General features: G+C 39.6%; 2 protein-coding genes across 10 annotated transcripts in view; one reads left to right on the forward strand and one right to left on the reverse strand.

Moving 5' to 3' along the window:
• LOC137295449 (spectrin beta chain, non-erythrocytic 5-like) overlaps positions 1–10,315 on the forward strand; it is a 133,208-nt gene extending 122,893 nt beyond the window's left edge. For 5 of the 9 annotated variants that reach the window (XM_067826821.1, XM_067826825.1, XM_067826822.1 and 2 more), the window contains 8 exons: positions 135–850; positions 1,490–1,678; positions 2,471–2,482; positions 2,868–2,942; positions 4,952–5,164; positions 5,617–5,688; positions 6,583–6,605; positions 7,870–10,315. In XM_067826821.1, coding sequence (XP_067682922.1) covers positions 135–850; positions 1,490–1,678; positions 2,471–2,482; positions 2,868–2,942; positions 4,952–5,164; positions 5,617–5,688; positions 6,583–6,605; positions 7,870–8,049 — 1,480 coding nt within the window. In that variant the 3' untranslated portion in view covers positions 8,050–10,315. The remainder of the gene's footprint in view (positions 1–134; positions 851–1,489; positions 1,679–2,470; positions 2,483–2,867; positions 2,943–4,951; positions 5,165–5,616; positions 5,689–6,582; positions 6,606–7,869) is intronic. The other 4 variants (XM_067826827.1, XM_067826826.1, XM_067826828.1 and 1 more) reach the window with 4 other exon arrangements.
• Positions 10,316–15,075: 4,760 nt separating this feature from the next.
• On the reverse strand, positions 15,076–16,863 carry LOC137295321 (uncharacterized). Its single transcript, XM_067826637.1, has one exon. It carries the CDS (start codon positions 16,846–16,848, stop codon positions 15,076–15,078), a length of 1,773 nt encoding a protein of 590 aa, XP_067682738.1. The 5' UTR covers positions 16,849–16,863.
• Positions 16,864–26,360: the final 9,497 nt, after the last annotated feature.

The raw sequence follows: 26,360 nt of genomic DNA on the forward strand, positions 1-26,360 counted from the left end.
TAACAACAGCATAAAGACATTCTTGCTCACTTTGTGTCAAACGTTCAGAGTATTAACATGACCTCTGATATACTTCTGACATGTATATTAAAGTCTTTGGTGTGCTTTTTTCCAAATTTACTTTGTATTTCTAGAGATGAAAAGCTGGACAGATCAACAGTGAAGAATCTCATTGGCCGTTCTCAGAGCATCAAGAATGTGACCAAACCAGACATTGCTAAACGAAATGATGTGCGTCGTGCAATCAGTTTCAAACAGAGAGGAGACCAACCCCTGTCTCCAGTGTCTCTTCAGAAGGCAATGGAGTTTAAGCAAGGAGAGACACCCAAGTTTTCAACGTCCATTGATTCAGATCATGGCAGTGACAATCATGACAATCTGGAACAGAAACTGAATGATGCACTGAATCGTGTCTGCCAGGATGAAGCAGATGGTGGTGACGAGCAGAGTGCTCCAAGTCTGCCCATGGCTCCTCCCCCAGAGGCCATGCAGCATCACGTGGAGCATCACACGGAGGAGCCAGAAGGAGAGACACCTTCCTCACCAACATTCACCAAGAAGGAGGCCCTCACAATGTCCCCACCTCTCAGTCCCAAGCAGAAGAGGTCTGAGCAGGTGAAGGATGAGAGGAAGTCAAAGAGGACTCCTAGTTTTAACATCCGGCGACGGACTCGAAGCTTTAAGGATAAGTACAAGCTCCCATCAGACCTGCCTCCAGCGGAACTGGAGGGGTACGTGGACCGAAAACAGGAACTGCAGGTTGGAGGAAAGAAGGCAACCATTCGGTCCTGGAAAAACTTTTACACTGTGCTATTTGGACAGCTGTTGTGTTTTTTCAAGGATAAGGAAGGTAGGATTGTGATTTCAGTGTCATTGCCTTTACCTGAGCTACTCTACATATGCATGACCCGGGAGGTCAAATGGCACAAACGGCTGGTCGAGTTAACTTCATTAAATAGGGGAGCAGAGAATGTTGTTAGTGTTGCATTCATGCGAAACATGCATACATGGATTCGTTGCAGAACTTGTCCCAGAAAATAACTCTTCTGGAAAAAACAATCATTTCATGTTTTATTTGAATTGTTTTTACAGTCTTAAGCTGTCGAGTTTGGTTTACTAACTTGACAACATAAAGTCAGTTACTTTCAGAATCCGATTCACTGCTGCTGCTACTGCCTAAAAGCCCAAATAAAAAGGTGAAGGTCCCGGGATAGAATAGGCATTCAGCAACCTGTGCTTGCCATAAAAGGCGACTATGCTTGTCGTAAGAGGCGACTAACGGGATCAAGTGGTCAGGCTCGCTGATTTGGTTGACACGTCATCGGTTCCCGTTTGCGCAGATCGATGCTCATGTTGTTGAACACTGGATTGTCTGGTCCTGACTCTATTATTTACAGACCGCCGCCATATAGCTGTAATATTGCTGAGTGCAGCATAAAACTAAACTCACTCACTCACTCACAGACTGACTGGCTGTGTTGGTTTCCAGCCTACAGTGAAAGCCAGGCAGCAGCTCCTCCACTCAACATCCACAAAGCTGTCTGTGAGGTCGCAGCTGACTACACAAAGAAGAAGAACGTATTGCGTCTGCACCTCCACGACGGCTCTGAATACTTGTTGGAGACGACAAGCACAGAGGAGATGACATCCTGGTTGGCCAAGATATCGCATTATGCAGGTATGGACAGTTGTCAGTGAATTTAAGTTACTGGTGATTGAACAGTCTTGATTACAAATATTTAATAATTTTTGTGGATATGTTATAGATAGTTGTTAGGAAATCAGTTGCCAAAGGTTCAATTGCAGTAATGAAGCTAACAATGTATATAATTTTTTTACATTTGTGTTAAACATAATTGTTAGGAAAGCACTATATCTCATAGGTTGAACGGCTCTGATTACGGTTGTGATCAGGTAAATATAGTTGTACGCAAAGCAGAAGTTGACAGCTGAAGGGGTTTAATTAGTATAACAAAATGTTAACATTTAAAATGTGATACACGTAATGGTAAGCAAAGCAGCTGCCAAGGGCTAAAGAATTCATTGGTAATATCAAGGGCTGTACATTTACAGTATGTATGAAACTGTCTTTCCTGTTACAAGTTTAACATTTCTAGTGTTATTGCAGTTAATGAATTTTTTATGATTAATTTGTTAGAAATTGTCATCATAGCATATAAGTAAAAGAAAGAGAGAATGTTTAACTGGTGAATTGTACTTTATGGTGGGTGTAGTGTTTGTGACTGGAAGGGCTTTGAATGAATGTTGACATAAAACGGGGCTACCCATTGCGGAAACATTTACATTTTTGTTAGATTAGGCAGTGTTTGTTTTACCTCTAGCATTCAGAAATGATGTATCACATCTGACTGATGCTGAATATATTCCAGGTTGTAGACTGGAGACAACTGATTTGTATTGAAATACTACTTTCATGACACCTATCATGTGTGATACCTTATGTTTTCAGACCTGCCCCCTAGTGAGTGTACAAATAATTTAGTGTTCTCTTAATACATCACAGTGTTTGTTTTCCTCAGGCACAGATAACACTCATCTTGTAGTCCGTTCAGCTCATTCTTAGAAGTGTTAAAGACCTTACCTGTTTTTTCTGTTCTTAGATAACTTTAACCAAAAATATGAGTAAAGTTGTTAAATACTGATTCTGAGTGTAAATGTATTTGCAGAAAATGTAGAATATGAGTCTTTTAGATTTAATTTTTCTTTCAGTTATTAAGAAAAAAATAGATTTTTCTGTTAGCCCAAATTGCATTGATGCAAATCCAGTTTGAGTCTGCCTGTTGGATGGCGAGGCTGCCATTGGTGCTATTTTCCTATGAACTACTTCCCTTTGTTCCACATTCCAGAGGAGCCCCCTATGTTTGACACTCTGGAAATTACACATATAAGTGCATCAGAAATGGATGAGAATAGTGATCAAGGTGAAACACTTATTTGTTGCATACCTGCGTTTGGGCATTATGGATGCTGAGTTTGGCTTGCTATGTGACGTCTAGACCTAGACATTGGGAGAGGTCATTCAGTTTCCTGTTCTATCCTAACACAGTCAGTTGTTCTGGCGACAGCTTTCTACGTCTTTGTTTTGATGTGTGCTGCCAGCTCACATGACACATCACATGACCTACCACATGACAGCACAACCTTCCACGTCGCCCACCTCCCTCCGGCACCACCATGACACCTACTGTTGTGGTTGTGGGTTATTTAGAAACCACTTGAGTATCCTTGGTTAAGATTCAGCTGATGTTCTCAGTACAGATCTAAATATCATCACCTCCCTTTTCTTCACTTGTTTATTTGCATGCTGTTGCAGTGGTTGGTGTTATTTTGACAAAATTGATTTGTTGAGTTTCTGATTTTGGCTGATTGGCTCATTGACCCTGTTCCCCTGCTTGAACACGCAACCCACCAGGACCTTCAGACAGTGACCTCAAGTTCTCTGTGTTGCTTTGTTTTAATTTCATTATAGTTCAACTGTGATGGACAATGCTTATTGGCAGAGGCTCATGTCATGTACTGATTACAGTGTGGCCACATCCCTGACGTTAGACATATAGCTGACGTCCCCCTCAGTGTAAAACGTTAGCCATATCCCTCATATCCCTGACATCTCCTCAGTCGGTGTTAAACATTAGCCATATTCCTGAAATGCCATCAGTGTGAAACACTAGTCATATATCTGACATCCCCCTCAGTGTAAAACATTAGCCATATTCCTGACATGCCTTCAGTGTGAAACATTAGCCATATCACTGATATGCCTTCAGTGTGAAACATTAGCCATATTCCTGAAATACCGTCAGTGTGAAACATTAGCCATATCCCTGACATGCCATCAGTGTGAAACATTAGCCACATCCCTGACATGCCATCAGTGTGAAACATTAGCCAGATCACTGACATGCCATCAGTGTGAAACATTAGCCGTATTCCTGAAATACCGTCAGTGTGAAACATTAGCCATATCCCTGACATGCCATCAGTGTGAAACATTAGCCACATCCCTGACATGCCATCAGTGTGAAACATTAGCCAGATCACTGACATGCCATCAGTGTGAAACATTAGCCAGATCACTGATATCCCCTCAATCAAAGTAAAACATTAGACATATTTCACAGGCCTCTACCAATCAGTATTGTCTAGTCATTTCTTTAGATCCTTATTTTGATACTTTTGAGTTGCATTTTCACTTTTCTTATTAGAATCATAGCTTAATGCTTTGCTGACAGCTCGAAGTAGAACAAAATGCCAAATGTGTAGATGATAGCTAGTAGTCTTGGCCTTATTGAATATATATTGATGATGATGATGATATTTGGTTGATGATATTTTGCATGTTTAGAAAACATTTACCAAGTTTCAGTGTAATCAGTATTTATTTTCAGTGTTTTAAACTGGTTCTGTCTTCGCATGGCCATGTATTTGGTTTATGATTTTGAGAATGATGGTGATGGTGTCAGAATCATGGATTTCATGTAATTTTTACAAATGAATTAGAATGTCATAAGCTTTAAAATTAATTCAAATTTTGAATTCTAAATTAATTTTGTCTCTGGTGGCCTTTTAAGAATTTGCTTGTCAATATGAGCTATCTTATAAAAGTGATCCATGATTTGACTTGCGTTTATTTAATCCAGTTGTTGATCAGAGTTTGTAGAAATGATTATGCATTGTGATCTGTAATGTTCTCCACTTCATAATGTCTTGCAATTAAGCTTTTTATGTGTGCATTTTGGACCACACTTATAGCTTCTGTTAGTTTTATTTTCTGTTGAAATTTTAAGTTAAAAATTCTTTTTTATTTCTGTTCATATAAAAAATTTTTGAGCAAATGTTTTCAAAGTGTTAAAACATAAGTTCACTGAGACACAGACTGATTCATAACATGTGCCTGCTGTACTGAGCTTGGGTTGTTTGTTTGTGACAGCTCTGGAGCCAAGCGATCAATTCACGCCCTTCTCGGGGTCAGAGAGCCCTCAGAGGGAGCAGAGTCCCCCTCCCAAACAAAGCCGGGTCGACAACAACGCCAGTGGTGACTACAAACGCATGTCGGCAGTCATTGAAGCCAGCTCTGGTTCCGAAGTAGGAGATGATTTTGTGACGCATGTTCGGACAGGGAGTACAGCCAGCAACAGATCAGGTGGGTAGTTATGTCTATGTGGCACCTTGCTGGAGGAAATGAATCATAACAGTGATGCTGCGTAGATTTTCTTCGAAATCTGTGGTAAACAGGGAGACATTTTGAAGTTTAGGGAAGTCCGGTGATGACAATTTCATCAGTAGATGCACTCATAGAAGCTAACTGAACAGTTGACAGTATCAAACCATCGATGACCTTGATAGATATTGGAAGTGTTACCCATGTAGAATAGCTTACAGTGGACTTTAACAAATCATGCTTGTTTTAAGAGTCCACTGATGATAGGGTGCTCAAACTTGCTGACTTTTCTTGATGACAATCACTCTTCTCTGTCCTTGTCTCATTTAGTTAGCCATCATTGTCTGATAGCTAGAATATTGCTGTTGAACATGTTGTTAACTGACAGACAGATATGAATCACTTACTGAAATATCTTAAATTTACCTTGTCAGATGATGACAGAACTTACGTCGCTGGCGGAGTTTATGCCCCAATGGGATCAAATGGTAATCATGAGGGACATGGTATGTTTAGCGCAACGAGTCCACGTGGGTTCTAACAGTGTTTTGACAGTGATTTTTACAAATCAAAATGTAGATTTTTTGCAATCTTATATTTTTATATTTTATGAGTAACATATATTTCAAATTTGGACAAAATCGGTTAAGAAATAAAGTCTAGAAAATTCCATCGCTGCTCTCATTACATTATATACACAAGTTTTGATAGAACTGCAAGTTAAAATAGTCTGGCTGTGATCAGGTTGTGATCAGTGTCACACCTTGTGTATTTTATGTAACAAGGGCTAGAGATGTAACCTAGTGGTCTCAGCGTTCACTGCTCATGCTGATTGTGTGAAACCCATATCTGGTGTTTTCCGTTATGATATTGCTTGTGTGGAAGAATTTTTAAAAATCTTTATTTCTTCACAAAATTCGTTCAAATTTCAAACACGTGTGTGTGTGTCTATGTATATATAACATACAGAAAACAATATATAATTGCATGAATCTAGAGTATTATTTTTATTAATTATTGTCCAAGTAGTGATTCGAACCCCTGTGGATGATTCAACACATGTGATACAATATTTTCCAACTATATCTTTAAAAGCAGCAGTTAGATACATAGAACATGTCACCTATTAGTAATTTGGTGAATTTCACATGAACTTTTAACTATTATGTAGTGTGTTACTGAGTCACATAATACATGTACTATTAAGAATCAGTTTCACTGATGCAAATTTGACATTGCAGACTAGCTGTGAGCTAGCTATATATTTATAATGTGAGAAAACGCAAATAGATAAACAAGGTTGACTAGTTGTGAACTGAATGCCTTTGGCATGTAGCCATATAGTTTTTCCCTGGTGATGTGTGTTTGTGAAGTTGTAGCCATCCTGTTTCTCTTTTCAGATCATGATGATGATGAAGTTCACGTAAGTTGCAATTATTGTCACCATTTAATTAGTTTCTGGATATTGATGGACTTATTCATTTTTCTTCTATCATGCTGGGGTTGTGACTTGGGGAGATGCAATATCTTGATACTTGAGGAGATACCATATTTTGATACTTGGGGAGATACAGTATCTTGATACTTGGGGAGATGCAGCATCTTGATACTTGGGGGGATACCATATCTTGATACTTGGGGAGATACAGTATCATGATACTTGGGGAGATACCATATCTTGATACTTGGGGAGATACAGTATCTTGATACTTGGGGAGATGCAGCATCTTGATACTTGAGGAGATACCATATTTTGATACTTGGGGAGATACAGTATCTTGATACTTGGGGAGATGCAGCATCTTGATACTTGGGGAGATGCAGCATCTTGATACTTGGGGAGATGCAGCATCTTGATACTTGAGGAGATACCATATTTTGATACTTGGGGAGATACAGTATCTTGATACTTGGGGAGATGCAGCATCTTGATACTTGGGGAGATACAGTATCTTGATACTTGGGGAGATGCAGCATCTTGATACTTGAGGAGATACCATATTTTGATACTTGGGGAGATACAGTATCTTGATACTTGGGGAGATGCAGCATCTTGATACTTGAGGAGATACAGTATCTTGATACTTGGGGAGATACCATATCTTGATACTTGGGGAGATACAGTATCTTGATACTTGGGGAGATAGAGCATTTTGATACTTGAAGAGATACCATATCTTGATACTTGGGGAGATGCAGCATCATGATACTTGGGGAGATACCATATCTTGATACTTGGGGAGATACAGTATCTTGATACTTGGGGAGATACAGTATCTTGATACTTGGGGAGATACAGTATCTTGATACTTGGGGAGATACCATATCACAGCGTGTTCGGCTTCCTTAAGAAGAAGAAAGACAAGGACCACAAAGATCATAAAGACCTGATACTTGGGGAGATACAGTATCTTGATACACTGTGGTAGTAGTATCCACTGTACCTAGATCTACAGGACCAAGATCTGTAGTACCTGCAGGGCCATCGTTAACTTTTCTTAATAGTGGGGTACTGTCAATGTTGAAATATACTTAAAATGTCGGGGGCAGCTGTTACTGAATCCAAGATGATAGAATATACTGGTAGAAATAGGTCAAACCATATCAAATCATCACACTCATTCAAAGACGTTCATTTTTCTCTGAAACACTTTGATAATCTGACATCTCTTTCTCTCTGTCTTCAGTATCGACCCAGACACCCAGGAGCCGCAGGTGGACGTCCGATGTCCGAGCCAGCTGGACACTTTGATGACAGTCACTCAGAGAAGGAGAAGAGGAAGAGTCACAGCGTGTTCGGCTTCCTGAAGAAGAAGAAAGACAAGGACCACAAAGATCATAAAGACCTGAAGAAAGACCGGGTCTAAGTTACCAGGATTAGCAACACCAAGTGCGCTACACTGGTATCCCACACTCAACATTATACCTTCACCATCGGTAGCACTTCCTATATTGGCAAGATGACAATTCAGGTTCTGTCATAATTTGTATTGAAATACAAAGTATCTGCTACATGCAGAGGAACACTGCAGATTCTTAACGCATGCTACAAAGACAGTATCATCAGGTTTGTACTGGAACACTGAAATTGATTCAGTGTGGAATGTCCCAGGAAGACTTCACCTGCGTTAATGCTGTACAGTCCCACAGGACATACAGGAGAGGCAAAATGTCCGATTTGGAAATGTCTCAGAATTTGTACTATGTTCAGAGCATCTTCCAGGAATCAAATACAATACTTTTGTGTTTTTGTACAATTGTATATCAGGGTTGTTACAGAGGATTAACTCTTGTGCAGGACATAGTATGGAACACTGAAGGCCACAGACGGGCTGAGAACAACCTTTACATTAGTAGACTAATATGTATATAGGTCACGGATACTCCAGAAGGCGACTGTACTGTCTTCGACTCATGTCTCTGTAAGATCTGGCCGAGGTCCAGTAGGAAGTAGGTTTCTATGTTTACATATAGGTATTTATACATAGTCTGTTATATATTATTTAATGTGTATCAGAGTTCTAATTATGTTAAACCAGCCATGACGGTTTCAGTACTATAACTTCATCAAACCCCAGCAAACTAGTCTTGACTTCTTCATTCATCTTATTTTTCTAACTAAGGAACATGCCAAAACTGAAGTGAGAGAGGCTAATTCTGTCAAAATATTTCACTCAATTACAACTCCATTGAATTCTTCCTTCCAATTTAAAAAATGATCATCACCTTAAGGTTATCACGAGGACTAGTTTGCTGGGCTCGTTGTTATCATGACATATTGGTTGTGATTGTATCATTTTGGAAATTCTGTTGTTAACATGGACACAGCCTGTATATTATGCGGTCTATTGCTTCTTCCAATATCTATCTCTTCCAGCTTTGCATGTTGTCAGCGTTAGTGACCTATTAGACAAATAGTTAAGTTTGATGCATAGTTTTTTAATGAGATGTTGAAATAATGAAATTTTATTGATGTTGTGAGTTATGTGTTCATATGAACTGAATCATCGATCATGTTATTGACAAGTCTCATAGTTAATTCTTGCATACATTTTACAAACAGCCACTACTTTACCATTGTCATTTATCATATTTTGATACAAATACATTAATGTTGTAAGTCAAAAGTGGGAACATTCCTTTCATGATAACGTTAATAATCTCATTCCATCACATTTTGTGGCTGAAACATTTTAAAAACTTTTGTCAAATTGCAACCATTCCAGAAAAACATCACAACATAGAATGGAACTTGAGATAGAGACATTTACTTGTTGACATTCAGGAACAGAAGCATGTTTGCTTTATCCTTCACAAAGTGCTATTAGTATTACAGCTGACAGTTCGGGATGTGAATGTCCACTGAGCATAATAGAGCAAGATAGCGCCAGCTACATACCTCTGTGATATATTTGTGTCCCAATACCCAGGACATCAGAGTGCCTTCCCTTGGCTTGTGTGTACACACACATCAACATGCAAATCTTACTACCTTTACTCTCTATCTTTTCCACAGACACCCACTGAATCAGGAAATCAATAAACCGAGTCCTGGTTTACTATCCAGCCCCTTTAGATAGTACGATCTTTTTCTTGCAAGAAGTCATTTTTGATCATTGTTTAAAAGATTTAGCGATTGGTGTGTTCACATTCCACTTGCCGTCCATTTTGTGAGTCACGTTCTACAGAAATGTAGTGAGCTTCCATGTAGTAAGGATTTGGCATTACCGCCATACTGCCATTGAGCTTCTCCAACAGAGTGTTCGAACTTGTTGCAAGTGAAATATCAGGGGACCAGTAATTGAAGTATGGTGTATTCATTTTCTATACAAATGTTACATTCCTGCTCCTTCATTTGAAAGATTGAGTTTTGAATCTCTTTAAACTCTTAAGTCTGTTAATATTTATGATTCAAATTAAAACCACTGGTGCTATTTCCAATAGTCTGCAATAACTTACAAAAACAGATTATATTTTGTTAATCATGAAGGTTATATCTGTACTCACTGTAGGCCATGTTCATGATATAAAGACCATGCTTGTGATTGTATAAACTGATTGCAAGTGCTAATAGACAGAATATGCCTTGTATATCCACAGACTTGATACTGGTAATAAAACATTTACATAATATATGTTGTGTGTGTTGTAACTGATGTGTATGTCTGTAATTGATGACATTCCAAAGAGCACTGTGAAGACACTGTTAGAAACGGTCTTCAGCAGCCCCATCCTCAATAATCTCCAGCATATATACCTCCATATATAACTCTCCACTATACCCTGGATGCATATGTCGCTCAGACAGATAATGTTATTACCTCCCTTTGATGGCTTTTTGTCCAATCAGGTGATTCAGCTGGGAAGTTGAGCAACTCACTTTCGCTTCTTGAATTATCTATGGGTTAAACTTCGCAGCTTGAACGATGACAAGGTAGGAGGAGTTATTGCATATATTATTTTTTTAAAGTTTTGTACCTGTGAGTTTGTCAGTATGAATTCCCCCACTGTGAAGAAACCTTGGCCGCTGCAACTGCTATCTTTGTTGACACAGGCAAGCTTGATTGTAATAGCGGCTTAGCTGATTGGCTACTTTGAGAATGGGGAGCCAACAAAAGGAGGTAATAAAATTATTCTGCCATAGATGCATCCAGGGTATAGTGGAGATTGTCAAGGATGCAGCTACCCGTGCTCTGACTAACAGGCGGTCAGTCTTGCTTACCTGGTTAATGCATGCCATTATATCCAACTTGCATTGGTTGATGCTGATGATCTCAGTCACCAGATTGTTTGGTTCAGACTGCCTTCATGTGGCTGTAACGTTGCTGAGTGTGGTGCTAAACAACAAACACAATTTCATTGGAAGAGGACATAGGTGGATCCAGAGGAGTGCCCGCCCCCACCCCTCAATAAAACTGAAGTTACCTATACTTCCTCATCATCCACATCGCGCACACCTTGTTAGGAAAGATATGCAATGACCATTAAAATTTAACCACAGAACCCCTAGCCACAAGAGTGTGCACTTTTTTAAAAAGGTCTTATCCGCCCCTGCTTGGTATCGATGCTGATGCATCCTGACTAGATTATTTACAGACCGCCACCATATAGCGGGAATATTGCATAGTGCGGAGAAAAACTAAACTCTCTCACCCACCTGGGGAAAACATGGCACCCAGTAATTTTTACAGTTGTATGTTTCCGCTAATGTCCCGTGCCCGCACAGTACCTTGGTAAAGCTGCATGTTTCCAGGTAGGATCATGTTTTGACATTAAGAAGCCATAACGAAGAAAGTTGTAATCGAAGAAATGACACAATACACAAATCAGTTTTGGTTCAAAATGATACCCATAAGAGATACGAGCAGACAATGTTGTATGAGGTGAGACATTTATTTGTAACCGGAAAATGTCAGGCAGTAAATCTCATAACAGCCTCTACTTAACGTCACATATACCGCTTCGGTCGAGGAGGTTGGCACCATCCTTGGTGCAAAGCAGTTTTCAAATCGTGCAGATTTTAATTAGGTGCTTCCTGAGGAGGTTCAGGTCTAGACGTTCGGCAGTCCACTGACGGCAAGACATTATTTATTCTGAATGAAAGATGTCACTGCAAAAGGACGTTTGGTCATCCATAAGTACAGGTCCGACCTTCATGTGGCAAGAGGATGATTGTCAAACTAGGGGCCACAACAACTGGATTCAACAATTCCTGGATTTGCTTATCACCCGTCAAATTTCCTGTATTGTCACTTACTCTACTTTTTATTATTACAAGAATATAGCATTTTTCCCTAACCATACATAATATCATTTCCCATAAAAGTTGATCCGAGAGTCCCCAACCTTCGGGTTCTTGCATTCATCACGTTTCGTGTATTATATTTTTTACTGGTTTTATATATTCAGGATCATGTAAATAAATAGAGAGTTGTTAAACTTCCAATAACCCTTACTTCGTTTGATTTCAGTGAAGTGCAAACTTATCTCTCTCTACTGTTTTGTCCATGATGTTGTAAGTCACTATACGGGTACGGGTTCAGGTTCATATGTGTTTGTGCTGATAACCTGTGAAGATCCGGGTTAGATCTGATCTTCAGTAACCCATGTTTGTCGTAAGAGGTGACTTACGTGGTCGGGTGGTCATCGCATCCCAGATGCGTAGACTGATCTCAAAGCTGTTAATCACTGGTCCAGGGGCCCGTCTCATAAAGCTATCCTAGCGCTACAATTATCGTCCTCCAACATGGAGAATGCATAACTATGCTTGACTACGTATACCATAGTTATGAATATGATAACGAGTGAATGGTTTGGTTCACTGTTGGATAAAGTTGATTTATTTTAATCAGAGAACTAAACAGAGCATGAGAGAAATATTAAAACCTTTTGAATGTACATGGTGTCTGATTCGTCTTTGGCTGTTGGCTTTGCGTTTGAAATAAGTTGGAATTGGTGAATTGCTTGGAGCGGTGATAAATAACAAACAATCCTGAAATAAAAATATTTTATTATAAAAACATTTTATTGTCATGACTGCTAGAAAATATTTCTGACTGCGCAGTGAAGAAACCCCAAAAGAATAATAATAATAATAATAAAAACAAATTAATAAAATATTTTATTGTGAAATACCACCTTTACCCGAACGGTATATACTGAATAAAATGTAATTCCATTAGATGAGACATTTAGCGCAAACAAGAATGGGTTAGTTAGTACTGCAAATAGACATTGGTTGCTATTCAAACAACCAACAAATAACTGCCCCACAAAAAGAGTGCAAACTTGAAAAGAGGAACCCAACAAACGATTTCACGTTATCCCAACGTTATGCTTTCGTTGTTACAACGTTTTTCCTTGGACTCTCATTTACATTGTAACCACGTTGTGGCCTGACGTTATGATACGTCATTTGTACGCCGCCAAAAGGTTAAAGTTATTTGATTCTAGTGTACCTTGTCTTACGTTCTGTTTAACGTTAACAGTTGAATAGTTTTCCCAGTAGTGAACACTAAATAAGAAACAAAGCAGAAACTGACTACACTGTTTATTCGCCCATTTGTATGTTGTTTTGGCCGAATGTTTTCCGAAGCTGCAGCCGAATAGTGAAGAAAAAAATTGATAAGTTTTAAAGAAAACTATGGTGACACCAAGCTATAAGAAAGCATTGCCCAAAGCACAACGTTACTTCAACGTAAATTTGCAACGTGATTGTGACATGACGTTCCCAAACTGCAAACTTCCCACAACGTTGCGAAAACGCTGTGTGCTAGCTGGGAGTCTTGCACAAATGATGAAACGTCAAACGTTTACAAATAACGCCATCATTATAGCTAATATCTATAAATAGCGCGTGTGGTCTCACCCTCGCATTGCCACCCGCCTAGGGTGAAATCAGATGCGTATTCTATTAAAATACATAATGAAATGTTGCCCAAAACACACCATAATTTAAATGTTTGTATGAATATGTTCGAAATCATTTTCCAAGTTTAGCGAGAGTATTTCACAAACTATGTAACAAATTTACGCGAGTTCCACTTGGGAACTGAGTTTGTGAGTATGTCGTAACGCCACATAACAATATTCTAGCAACATCACTGTGGAGACTCCAGAAATTTGACTCACACACAGTACACATGTGGGGAATCGAACTGGGTCTTCGGCTTGACAAGCGAACACTTTAACCATGAGGCTACACAACCGCCCATTTGGGAATTGAACCTTGCTGTCAATGTACGGAAACAGTTATCAAATCAGTAATCAAATAAACCTGTGGGGGTTGGGGTTTTTTTGTGCTATGTTTTTTAACAATATTCCACATATTCTACCTATATAGGTAATCGAACCCGGGTCGTTACGTGAGAACGCTTTAACCACTAGGCCACCCCATCGTCCCTTGTTAGCTATCTACTGATCTGAAGATGAAACATCTGATATTCTGAGTAGTTTAAATGGGGATTCAGGACAAGAAATTAATTGTCCCCGGAGATGCTTGAAAATGAGGATACTTAGTGTCCTATGGGGTGTCAGATGATCATATCGCAGTTAGATGATCAATTCGCCTACAGGTACCACACACGTTGGCATGGGATTTGTTAACCATAACTCTAGACCCTGTTCCCATTAAAGTCTTAAAATATGGATGCTCAGCTTTTACCCAATGAAAAATGATGTACAAAATGTATATTGTTTCGTTTTTTAACAAGAACTAAAACAGTTTTTGGTTTTGCTACTTACATTCAGGCCTTATTCATCACTCCAAGGACACAAAGAAAACCGCTAGCGGTGTGGAGGCCTAGTGGTTAAGGTGTTCGCTCATTACGCCAAAGACCCGGGTTCGATACCCGACATGGGTACAATGTTTATTGCTGAAATATTGCTAAAAAGCGGCTCAAAACTAATCTCACTCGCCCAAAGAGATCGGAAGTCGGACAGTGCCATACTGAAGTATAATGAGGTTTGCTACATTTTCCACAGGTCAAGGTCATTTACCAATCCACGACCCATCTTACTTAGATACAAATTGTGTTTTCCATTAATCTACCACAGTGTCTGCACTACCAATCTTTTCTAAACGGTTTATTTTGAGAATGTTAAAACAAAATGACATGTATTAATGGAATATCACGAATTTATGTGACCTAGATGAGTCAGGCTGTCCAAGACTGCTTCATAGTAGAGCTAGCATAGTACACATTTCCAATTAGTCTGCAACACAAGCTCCGTATGTACGGACAGACACTTCAATATTCGATCACCACATTTTGCACATCAAGTTCATCCCCCAACGAGCAATCAAACCCGAGACAGAATATGTATGTTCATATTGAAAGGTGCATCGTAGGTGTCACCAAGTTCCTTAGAAAATTACAAATGCAATGTTTCGTTCATTCCTTCGGAGAAGCTCCGATTGTCAAAGGTAAATAAGTCCCACACAAAAACCGTCGTGTTTCACTTTTCTTCATTATAGCTGACATTTTCACTGGATGTAGAAATATGTGATTTTTATTGAAATATTTGGCTATATGTTTTCTTTTTCCATCATACCACAAATAGTTTCCTTGTATCTTGTAAACATTTTCCCACTTTTCAATACCAGCAAAAACAGTAGGTATAGTTATTTCAACAAACAGGTTGAATTTCGAAAAATGTTCCATAAAATATATCACATCATCTTTAGCTTTTCTTGGAACATAAGCAATGTCTGAAGGTGCATGAAAGAATCCATCGGCCACTTTGGTATTCCTTGCCAGCATCTGCAGAAAACTCTCAAGGCGACGTTTGTTTAAAACGTCTGATGCATTCATAGCAGCTTTATACATTTTCAAACCGACAGGCGTTTTGAACCAATGCCAGTTATAATTCTTTGATTGTTGTAGAAGACTGGCATTAATGAACCACAGCTTGTCAAATGGAAGCTTGTGCATGTTCCACACATTCAGCAGTGTATCGTCGCCGATGTAGAGATAACCATCCACATTATAATTCATTTTCATTGCCTGAGTCAGGCAGTTGTGGGCAAACCAACCATTACCCGTGCCGACTTCAATGAAGGACACTGGGTTTGTGAGGAGCTTTGCATATTCATCAAAACTGTTCTTCCTTGGGCCGCAGTATACGATATTCCGAAAATGAATGCCATAAATAGTCTCCAGGAAATTCAGGTTTTGGTAGAAGGGGAAGTTAAAGACAACAATGAGTAGAATGTTGGGGAAGGTGTGAGCGGTTGTGAAAGTTTGAAATACTGAGATATTGTAATGGTAATTCTTGCAATATGATTTAAGTTTGCTTAAATGTGACATAACAGATGCCTTTCGTATTTCTGGGGGATATGTCAAAGGAGGACTTTGTTCTGCTGGCCAGAAAAGAACGCTGGACATTTCTCCTGCTTTCTTTGTTTGATGGGGAATCCTCTTATTTGAAATCGGAAAGGTTTTGTTATGTAGAGACTCAAGTGGAACTCTTTTAGGTTCTTTATAGCCTACTGAGATGAGATCTTTTATCCACATTGAAACCAGGATTGCATCACCTTCCTTCCAAAAATTATTTTCCGCCATTACTTTTGAGAGTTGTATTACACAGGCAAAAAAGGACTTCTCTGCTTTGCATCTCCACTTGGACAAGAATTCTACAAGGCTCTCTGTTTGGAAATAGAGATCTTTTTCGTCCTTTGCATCACTGAGGTAGGAGTGTGAGTTCCTCTTCTGGAAAGCATTTGGTGGAAAGAACCCTAAGTTTCCTCCCATCTCCCAGAGAAGTCTCTGAGCCCAGTAACCTCTCCAGATGTCACAAACACGGAACGTGGTTGTTGTTGGAATCAAGAGGGCCCACAATGCATCATAGAGGAAAAGGGTATTCTGGGAGTTAAAGGGAGAGAACACTCCAGCTGGAACAATTGCTGGTGGAGCCATGTCATCGAATGTCACATTGAGTTGCGAAAGGGTTTGTTTCCGGGTCAGTCTGAAAATGGCATCCATATCCGGATCACCATTCACAACACCTTGCTGTATGGATGGGGTTTTCCAGTGATTCAGCTCATACTCTTGAGTGACATTTTCTCCCACGGAACCAAGTGGGTAACCTCGTGGCCAAAGTGTTGGCTGTCCAAAATGGCGGTAAGGGTTGAAGAGCCTTTCTCCTTTATACATGAGACCCCACATTGTTGGATCCAGAACAAACTGTTTCAGTAAATCAAGAGGACGGTTGTCATCATCAGTTTCGTAAATGACTTTTGCGCCATGGGCTATTGCAAACAGATACCCAACTGTTTTCCTGGCATAACTCCGTTCTGGAAGATGTGGGGTCGTCTCAAAACCAAGTCCATGCTGATCGTCCAGGCTCAGAAAAATACAGTTAGGGTACCTGAAAAGAGCAATATTTAACATAAACTAGAAACATTTGACTGATTATTGGCTCTTGTAAACAAGGTATCTATGTGCTTATCTTCATTTGAATATGTAAAGCCATGCAATGCATATGCATAACCTCAGCTATTCAGTACCTTGATGAAGTTAATTGAATATACTGTATGTTTCGTCAACAGTGAGTGAGTGATTGAGACCACTGTGAACACTATGTCATCATATCATGGCGTGAAAACTAAACATAAAGGATGACCAAGGTGATACTGGTCTCCCCGTAGATCACGCTGATGAAACCCTTAAGTACGTGTGTCGTGCAGACAAACCTAGAGACACAATTAAGCTGAGCAGGGATTCGAACCTACGCTGACATGTGTCAAGTTTGTCTAAGGGACGCAACTCAGCAGAGGAATGGGCCAACCTTACCTCTCCTGATTATACAAGCATTTCATAGAATTCTTGCAAAAAAAAGAATAAGGAAGTTGCAATCCGGTCTAAAAGTGTTTAGTACAACTATCTTGTAACATAGGAAGTAGGAATTCTACCAGAAAACTTAAGAGACCTTAGGCAATACATTGCAATACTGATTTAACGATGGGAAGAAATCTTTAATGAAAACGTTTTCTTTAGCTTTACGCAGCATGGCATCAGCAGCAGTCATTTTAAATTTTTATTCCTTTCCTGCCATTTGTCGATGCGAGCGCTTAAGGGGATGCACCTGGTTTGGGGTTTAATTTGTATTGTGTTATTATTTCGGAAAGTACATACATACATACATACATACATACATACATACATACATACATACATACATACATACATACATACATACATACATACATACATACATACATACATACATACATACATACATACATTGTCAAGATCACAGATGATTTCGTTTATATAATTAGTTTATGGTACTGTAAATAGATGTAGTATGGTATTGTTAGAGTGTGTTATATATTGTTGGGAGTTGTTGTTAGATTATGTTCGGTAATACTATGGGAACAGGGTTATGTTCAGGGAAGCGTGACCAGGTATGGCCAGAGAGCTGGGGTGTTAATTTGTAAACAATAGAGAGGTGTTGAGTAGCTTGGGTATGGGAGGTCAATATAAATAGTGAGGAAGGGTAGTAATCTGCACAGTCAGCCAGAATCACCACTGTGTTCACCTGTATGGGTTCAACTTTTGTATGGGATTGCATCTCACGCTGGCTGGCGTAAGTTTTTATTATCATTATTACTTTTGTATTTATTGATTGAGTAGATGTAGCAAGAAATTGTTTTACTGATGTAGTATTTCTAGATATATGTGCATATTGTAACACTATATAGCCACAAAGCCATTCAAAATTTGAATGTTATCGTTCCACAAAAACTGTTCCACTTTCAAATATGTAAATCGGAGTAAAGTACATGCATAAAGTATAAGACATTGACACATGTCTTACTGAGTAACTGTAGTTACTTATATTGTATTGTAGTGTCCCGGAACTGGCCGGTTATCCTTAAAGTAAGGAGAGGGGTATTATCTCCGCCTGTAAGGAGACAGACAAGAGTCTTCCCTGTTGTACAAGGAGCATGTATCTCCTAGTAATGTGAGATGTGGATGGCACAGCCATCAACCATTACACAGGCCCCTTAAACTCCGTGAGGGAAACCATCGCCTGGGTGTGAGGGATACCACACAAATACCATGACGTCACCAAGTGGAACCAAAGTGCACTGACATTCTGATTACATTGTAAAGAGAAAGTGTTCTCTCTGAGTGGAAAATTCCTTTATTGTTATTTAGTTCAATTGTTTAGTTTCTGATTGGGATTATATGTAATCATTATCTATATTAGTGAGGGTATTAGGATTTTAGTGTAGTTAGTAGTAGTAGTAGTAGTATTAGAACTTTAGCAATATAAGTGGTAGACAGAACTGTATATGTAGCTAGGTTAGGTAATTAGATTAGTTAGTTGTATTTGCACCTGTAGAATTAGTTTAGTATAGGTATTGGGGTTACTTATATCTTAAGGGGAGGAATAAAGTTTTGCAAAACAAACTATTCTTCTGTTGTGGTTACTTTGGTATGTGACATTTTGGTGGCAGCGGTGGGATAATTAGATTATTTGTCACTATCAAAGGGAACCCTAGTTGTGTTCTGTAGCGCATTTGATGTAGCGTTGTTGATTGTATATCGCTGCAGAATCTTTGTGTCCATAAAGAAGGGTTAGAACATACGGCACCACTTCTGCGTCCTTGAGTGTATGATTTGGAATTCAAGGGTGGAGGGTGTATTGTGGTTATTGGTCAGTTAAGGCCATTGGTTCGTCGTGAACATTTTGAACATTGGGATATATGGGAAATCACCTCCGGTTTTATTCTTGGTAGGATCCCTATTTATTCCAGACAGTTTGACTTTTTGTGTACCCTGCTTTGCCCTCATACAGACAATTATGGACATTGACAAACTTATCAAACTGGGTCAGAGTTTAGGGTATGAGAAAGATGATTTGAGAGCGTTTGTGAAAGAGCAAATGGAGTTGGAGAATGAGAAAGAAAAGGACAGGCTCGAACGGGAGGAAAGAGCTAGGGAGCGGGAGATTAAAAAGTTAGAACTGGAGGAAAGAAAGGAGAAAGAAAGGTTAGAATGGGAACGAGAGAGAGAACGATTAGAATTGGAGAAAGAAAAGTGTAAAATACAGTCAAATGAAAGAATAGAACTAGCCAAGTTAGAAAAGAGTGCGGCAGGAAATCAAGAAGGGCAGGTAGGAGAGAATAGATCGGCAGCCATTCCCAAGATGCCTAAAATGCCTCCATTTGACGACCACAATGACAATATTGATGCATATCTGCAAAGGTTTGAACGTGTAGCTACAGCGCAAGGCTGGGACCCGTCCCATTGGGCAGCTTACCTGTGTACTCTGCTGAAAGGTAAGGCTTTAGAAGTATACTCCCGGTTAAATGCCTTTGAGGCTGAAAATTACAATGCAGTTAAAACTGCATTACTTAAACGCTATGAAATGACTGAGGATGGATTCCATCAGAAATTTAGGACTGCTAAAACTGAAACAGGTAAGATTTTCACACAATTTGTAGTTAGAATTGAGAACTATTTCAACAGATGGATTGAACTAAGTGGTACACAAAAGACGTTCGAAGGTGTGAGAGATTTGCTGCTGCGTGAACAGATTTTGAATGTGACTGGAAGGGATCTGGGTATATTCTTGAGAGAGAGAAAGCCAAAAGACGCGATGGAAATGGCTAGACTAGCAGAGCAATTTATAGAAGCTAGAGGTACGAGTCATGGAAGATACAATAGACCAGTTATTCCAGGTCAAACTGACAAGCAGGTTTCCAAAGGGAAAATAGTCGAGGGTAGCGCATCAGGTAAACATGGTACTTGTTCCAAACAATTTGTTCCTATTAAGGAAAGGACATGTTACAACTGCAATCAAACTGGGCATTTGGCAGCACAGTGCAAGAAACCCAAGTTGAAAGTGGCAAGTATCCAGGTGAGTGAAGACAACACAAACATGTCTCTAATACATCCAGATAACACAAAAGTAGAGCCCTGCATACATGAAGTTCTAGATGGTGATGCAGCAACTTCAGAGGAGGTTACTAAAGCAGATGTAGCCTCAGGGAGTGTGCTTACCAAAGATCACCGCATGCCATTTTATCAAGGAAAGGTAAACGACACTCCAGTAGATGTGCTTAGAGACACGGGATGTAACGGTGTAATAGTGAGGAGGTCAATGGTAAAAGATGCATGTTTGACTTCAGAAACACAATCTTGTAAATTAGCAGATAGCAGGATCTTGACACTTCCGGTAGCATGGATTACTGTAAATACGCCCTTTTACACGGGTATGGTGAGAGCAGCATGTATGGACACACCAATCTGTGACTTAATATTAGGCAATATTCCCGGAGTTAGAGAGCCAGGAGATCCAGACTTGATGTGGGATAAGCAGGACATTAAAACAGTAGGTGCTGTAGAGACAAGGAGCCAGAGAAGAGTACGCCAAGTAGGCATGGAACCCTTGAAGACATTGGAACCTGTTGGGTTGACACTGAGTCGAGGTGAGTTCGTATCCCTACAACATCAGGATTCAAGTCTGAACAAAATAAGAAAATTAGTGGAAGAAGGTAAGATTAGGGAGACCCGACATAGTACTTCCTCTTACTTTGTGGAGAATGATATGCTGTATAGGAAGCATACTTCCAATAAAATGGACAATGGTAAACAAGTTGTACAGGCAGTAGTACCGGTTGGATTGCGCACACAGGTAATGAAGGTATGTCATGAAGCACTGATGGGTGGACATCTTGGAATCAAGAAGACTCTAGATAGGGTAATCTCACAGTTTTATTGGCCAGGAGTAATTGGTGATGTCAGAAGACATGTTCAGTCTTGTGATATTTGTCAACGTACCATGCCGAAGGGAAAGGTAAGAAAATACCACTGGGACAAATGCCATTAATTGAAGTGCCATTTGAGAGGGTAGCTGTTGATTTGATTGGTCCATTGTATCCTGTCACAGACAAGGGTAATAGGTATATACTGACGGTGGTTGATTATGCAACACGATACCCAGAAGCAGTAGCTTTACCCAGAGTAGAGACGGAATATGTTGCCGAAGCTCTGTTCGAGATATTCAGTAGGGTTGGTATCCCCAAGGAGATATTAACAGACATGGGAGCCCAGTTCACGTCAGGCGTGATGAAGGAGGTAAGTAGACTATTGTCCATACATCAGCTTACTACTTCCCCTTATCATCCAATGTGCAATGGCCTAGTGGAGAAGTTCAATGGAACCTTGAAGACGATGCTGAAACGGATGTGTGCAGAACGACCAAATGACTGGGACAGGTATGTACCTGCTTTGTTATTTGCTTACCGAGAGGTACCTCAAGAGAGTTTGGGTTTTGCCCCATTTGAACTCTTATATGGACGCACTGTGAGAGGACCAGTACAGATTCTGAGGGAAATCTGGACAAGAGATATACCAAATCCAGAGGTAAGAACCACATATGAGTATGTGCTAGATCTTCAAAACCGTCTTGAGGAGACTATTCGCGTAGCACAGCAAGAACTTCAAAAGAAAGCATGTAAATACAAAAAGTTCTTTGATGTGAAGTCCAAGCCAAGAAAAATGAAGGTTGGTGATAAAGTATTAATTCTGTTGCCCACTGATTCAAACAAACTGTTGCTGCAGTGGAAAGGGCCATATGAAATACTGGATACCTTTGGCATTGGCAATTACAGAATACAGGTTGGTAACAAGATTAAAACCTATCATGCCAATCTACTGAAAAGGTACATTGAGAGAGAGGAGGTCAAGGACACAGCTGTATGTGACGTCAGCATAGCTCAACTTGTGCATGTCAGTGCTGGTCTGGTGGATGTCAAGGCTGAAGAGGTGAGTATGTTAGACATAGCTTCACCTTCTTTAGTTTCTAAGGAAACGTATCAGGATGTAGACATTTCTGAAGATTTGACAGAGGAGCAACAAAATGAGGTGAAGGAGCTCATAAGTGAATTCAAAGATGTACTGAGTGATTTACCAGGGAAGGTAAATTGTATGGAATATAAGATCAAGCTGACATGTAATGAGCCTATACGATCCAAGCCCTATCCACTTCCTCATCATATGAGAGATGTTGTAGCCAAGGAGATACAGCTAATGTTAGACATGGGGGTGATAGAACCTTCTCAGTCACCATATGCATCCCCCATTGTACTTGTGAAGAAGCCTGACTCGACTTACAGATTTTGTACCGATTTTCGCAAACTGAATCAGGTGACCGTATTTGATGCCGAACCAATTCCATTAGCTGATTCCATCTTTGCAGGGTTACGGAACTGTAAATATCTTACCAAAATTGATGTAAGCAAAGCATATTGGCAGATTCCAATGGAAGAGAGTAGCAAAGAACTGACAGCATTTATAACTCCTGATGGATTATACCAATGGAAGGTGATGCCATTTGGAGTAGTTAATGCACCTGCAGTATTTTCCCGACTGATGAGACAAGTATTGCACAACATACCAAATACAGACAACTTCATAGACGACATCATAGAAGGAACTGAGAACTGGTCACACCACATGGTAAGTCTGAGAGCAATATTTACGAGGTTAAGACAATTCCATCTTACAGCTCGACCTTCAAAGGTAAAAGTGGGATATAAACATCTGGACTTTTTAGGGCACAAGGTGGGTAGTGGTCTAATTCGACCAGAAGGTAAGAATGTAGAAAAGATCCTAAATGTGGAGCGACCTCAAACCAAGAAACAAGTGAGAGCGTTGTTGGGACTGACCGGGTACTACCGGAAATTTATCCCAAACTATGCAGCCATAGCAGTTCCGCTAACTGATCTCACAAAGAAAGGAAAGCCAAACAAGGTAATATGGACAGAAAGCCAGGAATTAGCTTTCACTACGTTAAGAACCCATATGTCAAGTTTTCCTATCTTGAAACTACCCGACTTGAAGAAACCATTCTTGGTAAGAACAGACGCTTCTGACGTTGGAATCGGAGCTGTACTGCTACAAGAACAGGAAGGTGAGCGATTTCCAATATTGTTTGTGAGTCGGAAGTTAGTAGATCGTGAGAGAGCGTATTCTACAATAGAAAAAGAGTGTTTGGCTATTGTGTGGGCAATACAGAAGTTAGAAAGATATCTGTATGGGAGAGAATTTATTTTGGAGACTGACCATCAGCCCTTAATATGGATGACCAAGGCAAAAATGACCAATGGACGAGTGATGAGGTGGGCCCTGACTTTGCAACCCTACAGATTTCTAATTCGTGCAATCAAAGGAAGTGAGAATGTTGGGGCTGATCTCTTGAGCCGGTGTTCACCCTAGTCATACTATGTGTATGGCAGTGTGTAAATAATGTACTCTCTGCATATCCAGATTATTTGTCAGCAGTTATTTCTTATGTATTACTGTGCTATTGTACATTTAGACAATTGTGTTTTATGATATTTATGCATTAAAACAAACTTAAATGTGATCTTGAGTGTAATATATAATTGTACTTGTGTACAATTACTTGAAGAGGGGAGTGATGTCAAGATCACAGATGATTTCGTTTATATAATTAGTTTATGGTACTGTAAATAGATGTAGTATGGTATTGTTAGAGTGTGTTATATATTGTTGGGAGTTGTTGTTAGATTATGTTCGGTAATACTATGGGAACAGGGTTATGTTCAGGGAAGCGTGACCAGGTATGGCCAGAGAGCTGGGGTGTTAATTTGTAAACAATAGAGAGGTGTTGAGTAGCTTGGGTATGGGAGGTCAATATAAATAGTGAGGAAGGGTAGTAATCTGCACAGTCAGCCAGAATCACCACTGTGTTCACCTGTATGGGTTCAACTTTTGTATGGGATTGCATCTCACGCTGGCTGGCGTAAGTTTTTATTATCATTATTACTTTTGTATTTATTGATTGAGTAGATGTAGCAAGAAATTGTTTTACTGATGTAGTATTTCTAGATATATGTGCATATTGTAACACTATATAGCCACAAAGCCATTCAAAATTTGAATGTTATCGTTCCACAAAAACTGTTCCACTTTCAAATATGTAAATCGGAGTAAAGTACATGCATAAAGTATAAGACATTGACACATGTCTTACTGAGTAACTGTAGTTACTTATATTGTATTGTAGTGTCCCGGAACTGGCCGGTTATCCTTAAAGTAAGGAGAGGGGTATTATCTCCGCCTGTAAGGAGACAGACAAGAGTCTTCCCTGTTGTACAAGGAGCATGTATCTCCTAGTAATGTGAGATGTGGATGGCACAGCCATCAACCATTACACAGGCCCCTTAAACTCCGTGAGGGAAACCATCGCCTGGGTGTGAGGGATACCACACAAATACCATGACGTCACCAAGTGGAACCAAAGTGCACTGACATTCTGATTACATTGTAAAGAGAAAGTGTTCTCTCTGAGTGGAAAATTCCTTTATTGTTATTTAGTTCAATTGTTTAGTTTCTGATTGGGATTATATGTAATCATTATCTATATTAGTGAGGGTATTAGGATTTTAGTGTAGTTAGTAGTAGTAGTAGTAGTATTAGAACTTTAGCAATATAAGTGGTAGACAGAACTGTATATGTAGCTAGGTTAGGTAATTAGATTAGTTAGTTGTATTTGCACCTGTAGAATTAGTTTAGTATAGGTATTGGGGTTACTTATATCTTAAGGGGAGGAATAAAGTTTTGCAAAACAAACTATTCTTCTGTTGTGGTTACTTTGGTATGTGACATACATACATACATACATACATACATACATACATACATACATACATACATACATACATACATACATACATACATACATACATACATACATACATACATACATACATACATACATACATACATACATACATACATACATACATAACACAAGTAGTTTCCGAAATAATAACACAACACGGACCTTCTCCTACATGTTTCAATCGTGTATCTTCTCCCTGAATATACAGATACATAAAAAACAGGGACTAACTGGACAGCACAATATTTACATGTAGATGCCATTAACATTAAACTGCATACAGAGGCCAATGGGATGTACAGTGCACAGGGCAGGAGAGTACGGACATGTTTATACAAGTTGTATATCTGAGAGGACAGACGTTGGACTTAGAAGCAACCGTGCATTACAAAAAGTACAGTATCTACAAAACAAAGTTTGAACTGAGGAGTGAGTGAGTGAGTGAGTTTAGTTTTACGTCGCACTTAGCAATATTCCAGCTATATGGCGACGGTCTGTAAATAATCGAGTCTGGACCAGACAATCCAGTGATCAACAACATGAGCATCGATCTGCGCAATGGGGAACCGATGACATGTGTCAACCAAGTCAGCGAGCCTGACCACCCGATCCCGTTAGTCGCCTCTTACGACAAGCATAGTCACCTTTTATGGCAAGCATGGGTTGCTGAAGGCCTGTTCTACCCCGGGACCTTCACGGGTTTGAACTGAGGAATATCTGTTGATTGCATAACAACAAACACTATTTCCATTACGTTTCATTGCCTATTTAGCTGCGGTGGAGTAGCCTATAGAGGCTAAAGCGTTTGCTTGTGACGCCGTGGCCCGGTTTCAATTCCTAATTGGTACAATATGGTGTCCCCGGTCGTCATATCGCTTATCGGCGGCACATCGCCCAGGCCGGCGTAAAATCATACTCACTCACTCACTGCAGATTTAACAATGTATTCACAGATTTAACAATGTATTCACAGATTTAACAATGTGTTCACAGATTTAACATGGGATATTCC

The sequence above is a fragment of the Haliotis asinina genome, chromosome 8, assembly GCF_037392515.1.
Source record: "Haliotis asinina isolate JCU_RB_2024 chromosome 8, JCU_Hal_asi_v2, whole genome shotgun sequence".
Classification (NCBI taxonomy): Eukaryota; Metazoa; Mollusca; class Gastropoda; order Lepetellida; family Haliotidae; genus Haliotis; species Haliotis asinina.

Excerpts from the sequence above, each read along its gene's own strand:
- LOC137295321 (XM_067826637.1), bottom strand. The coding sequence starts at position 16,848 with ATGTGGGGTCTCATGTATAAAGGAGAAAGGCTCTTCAACCCTTACCGC.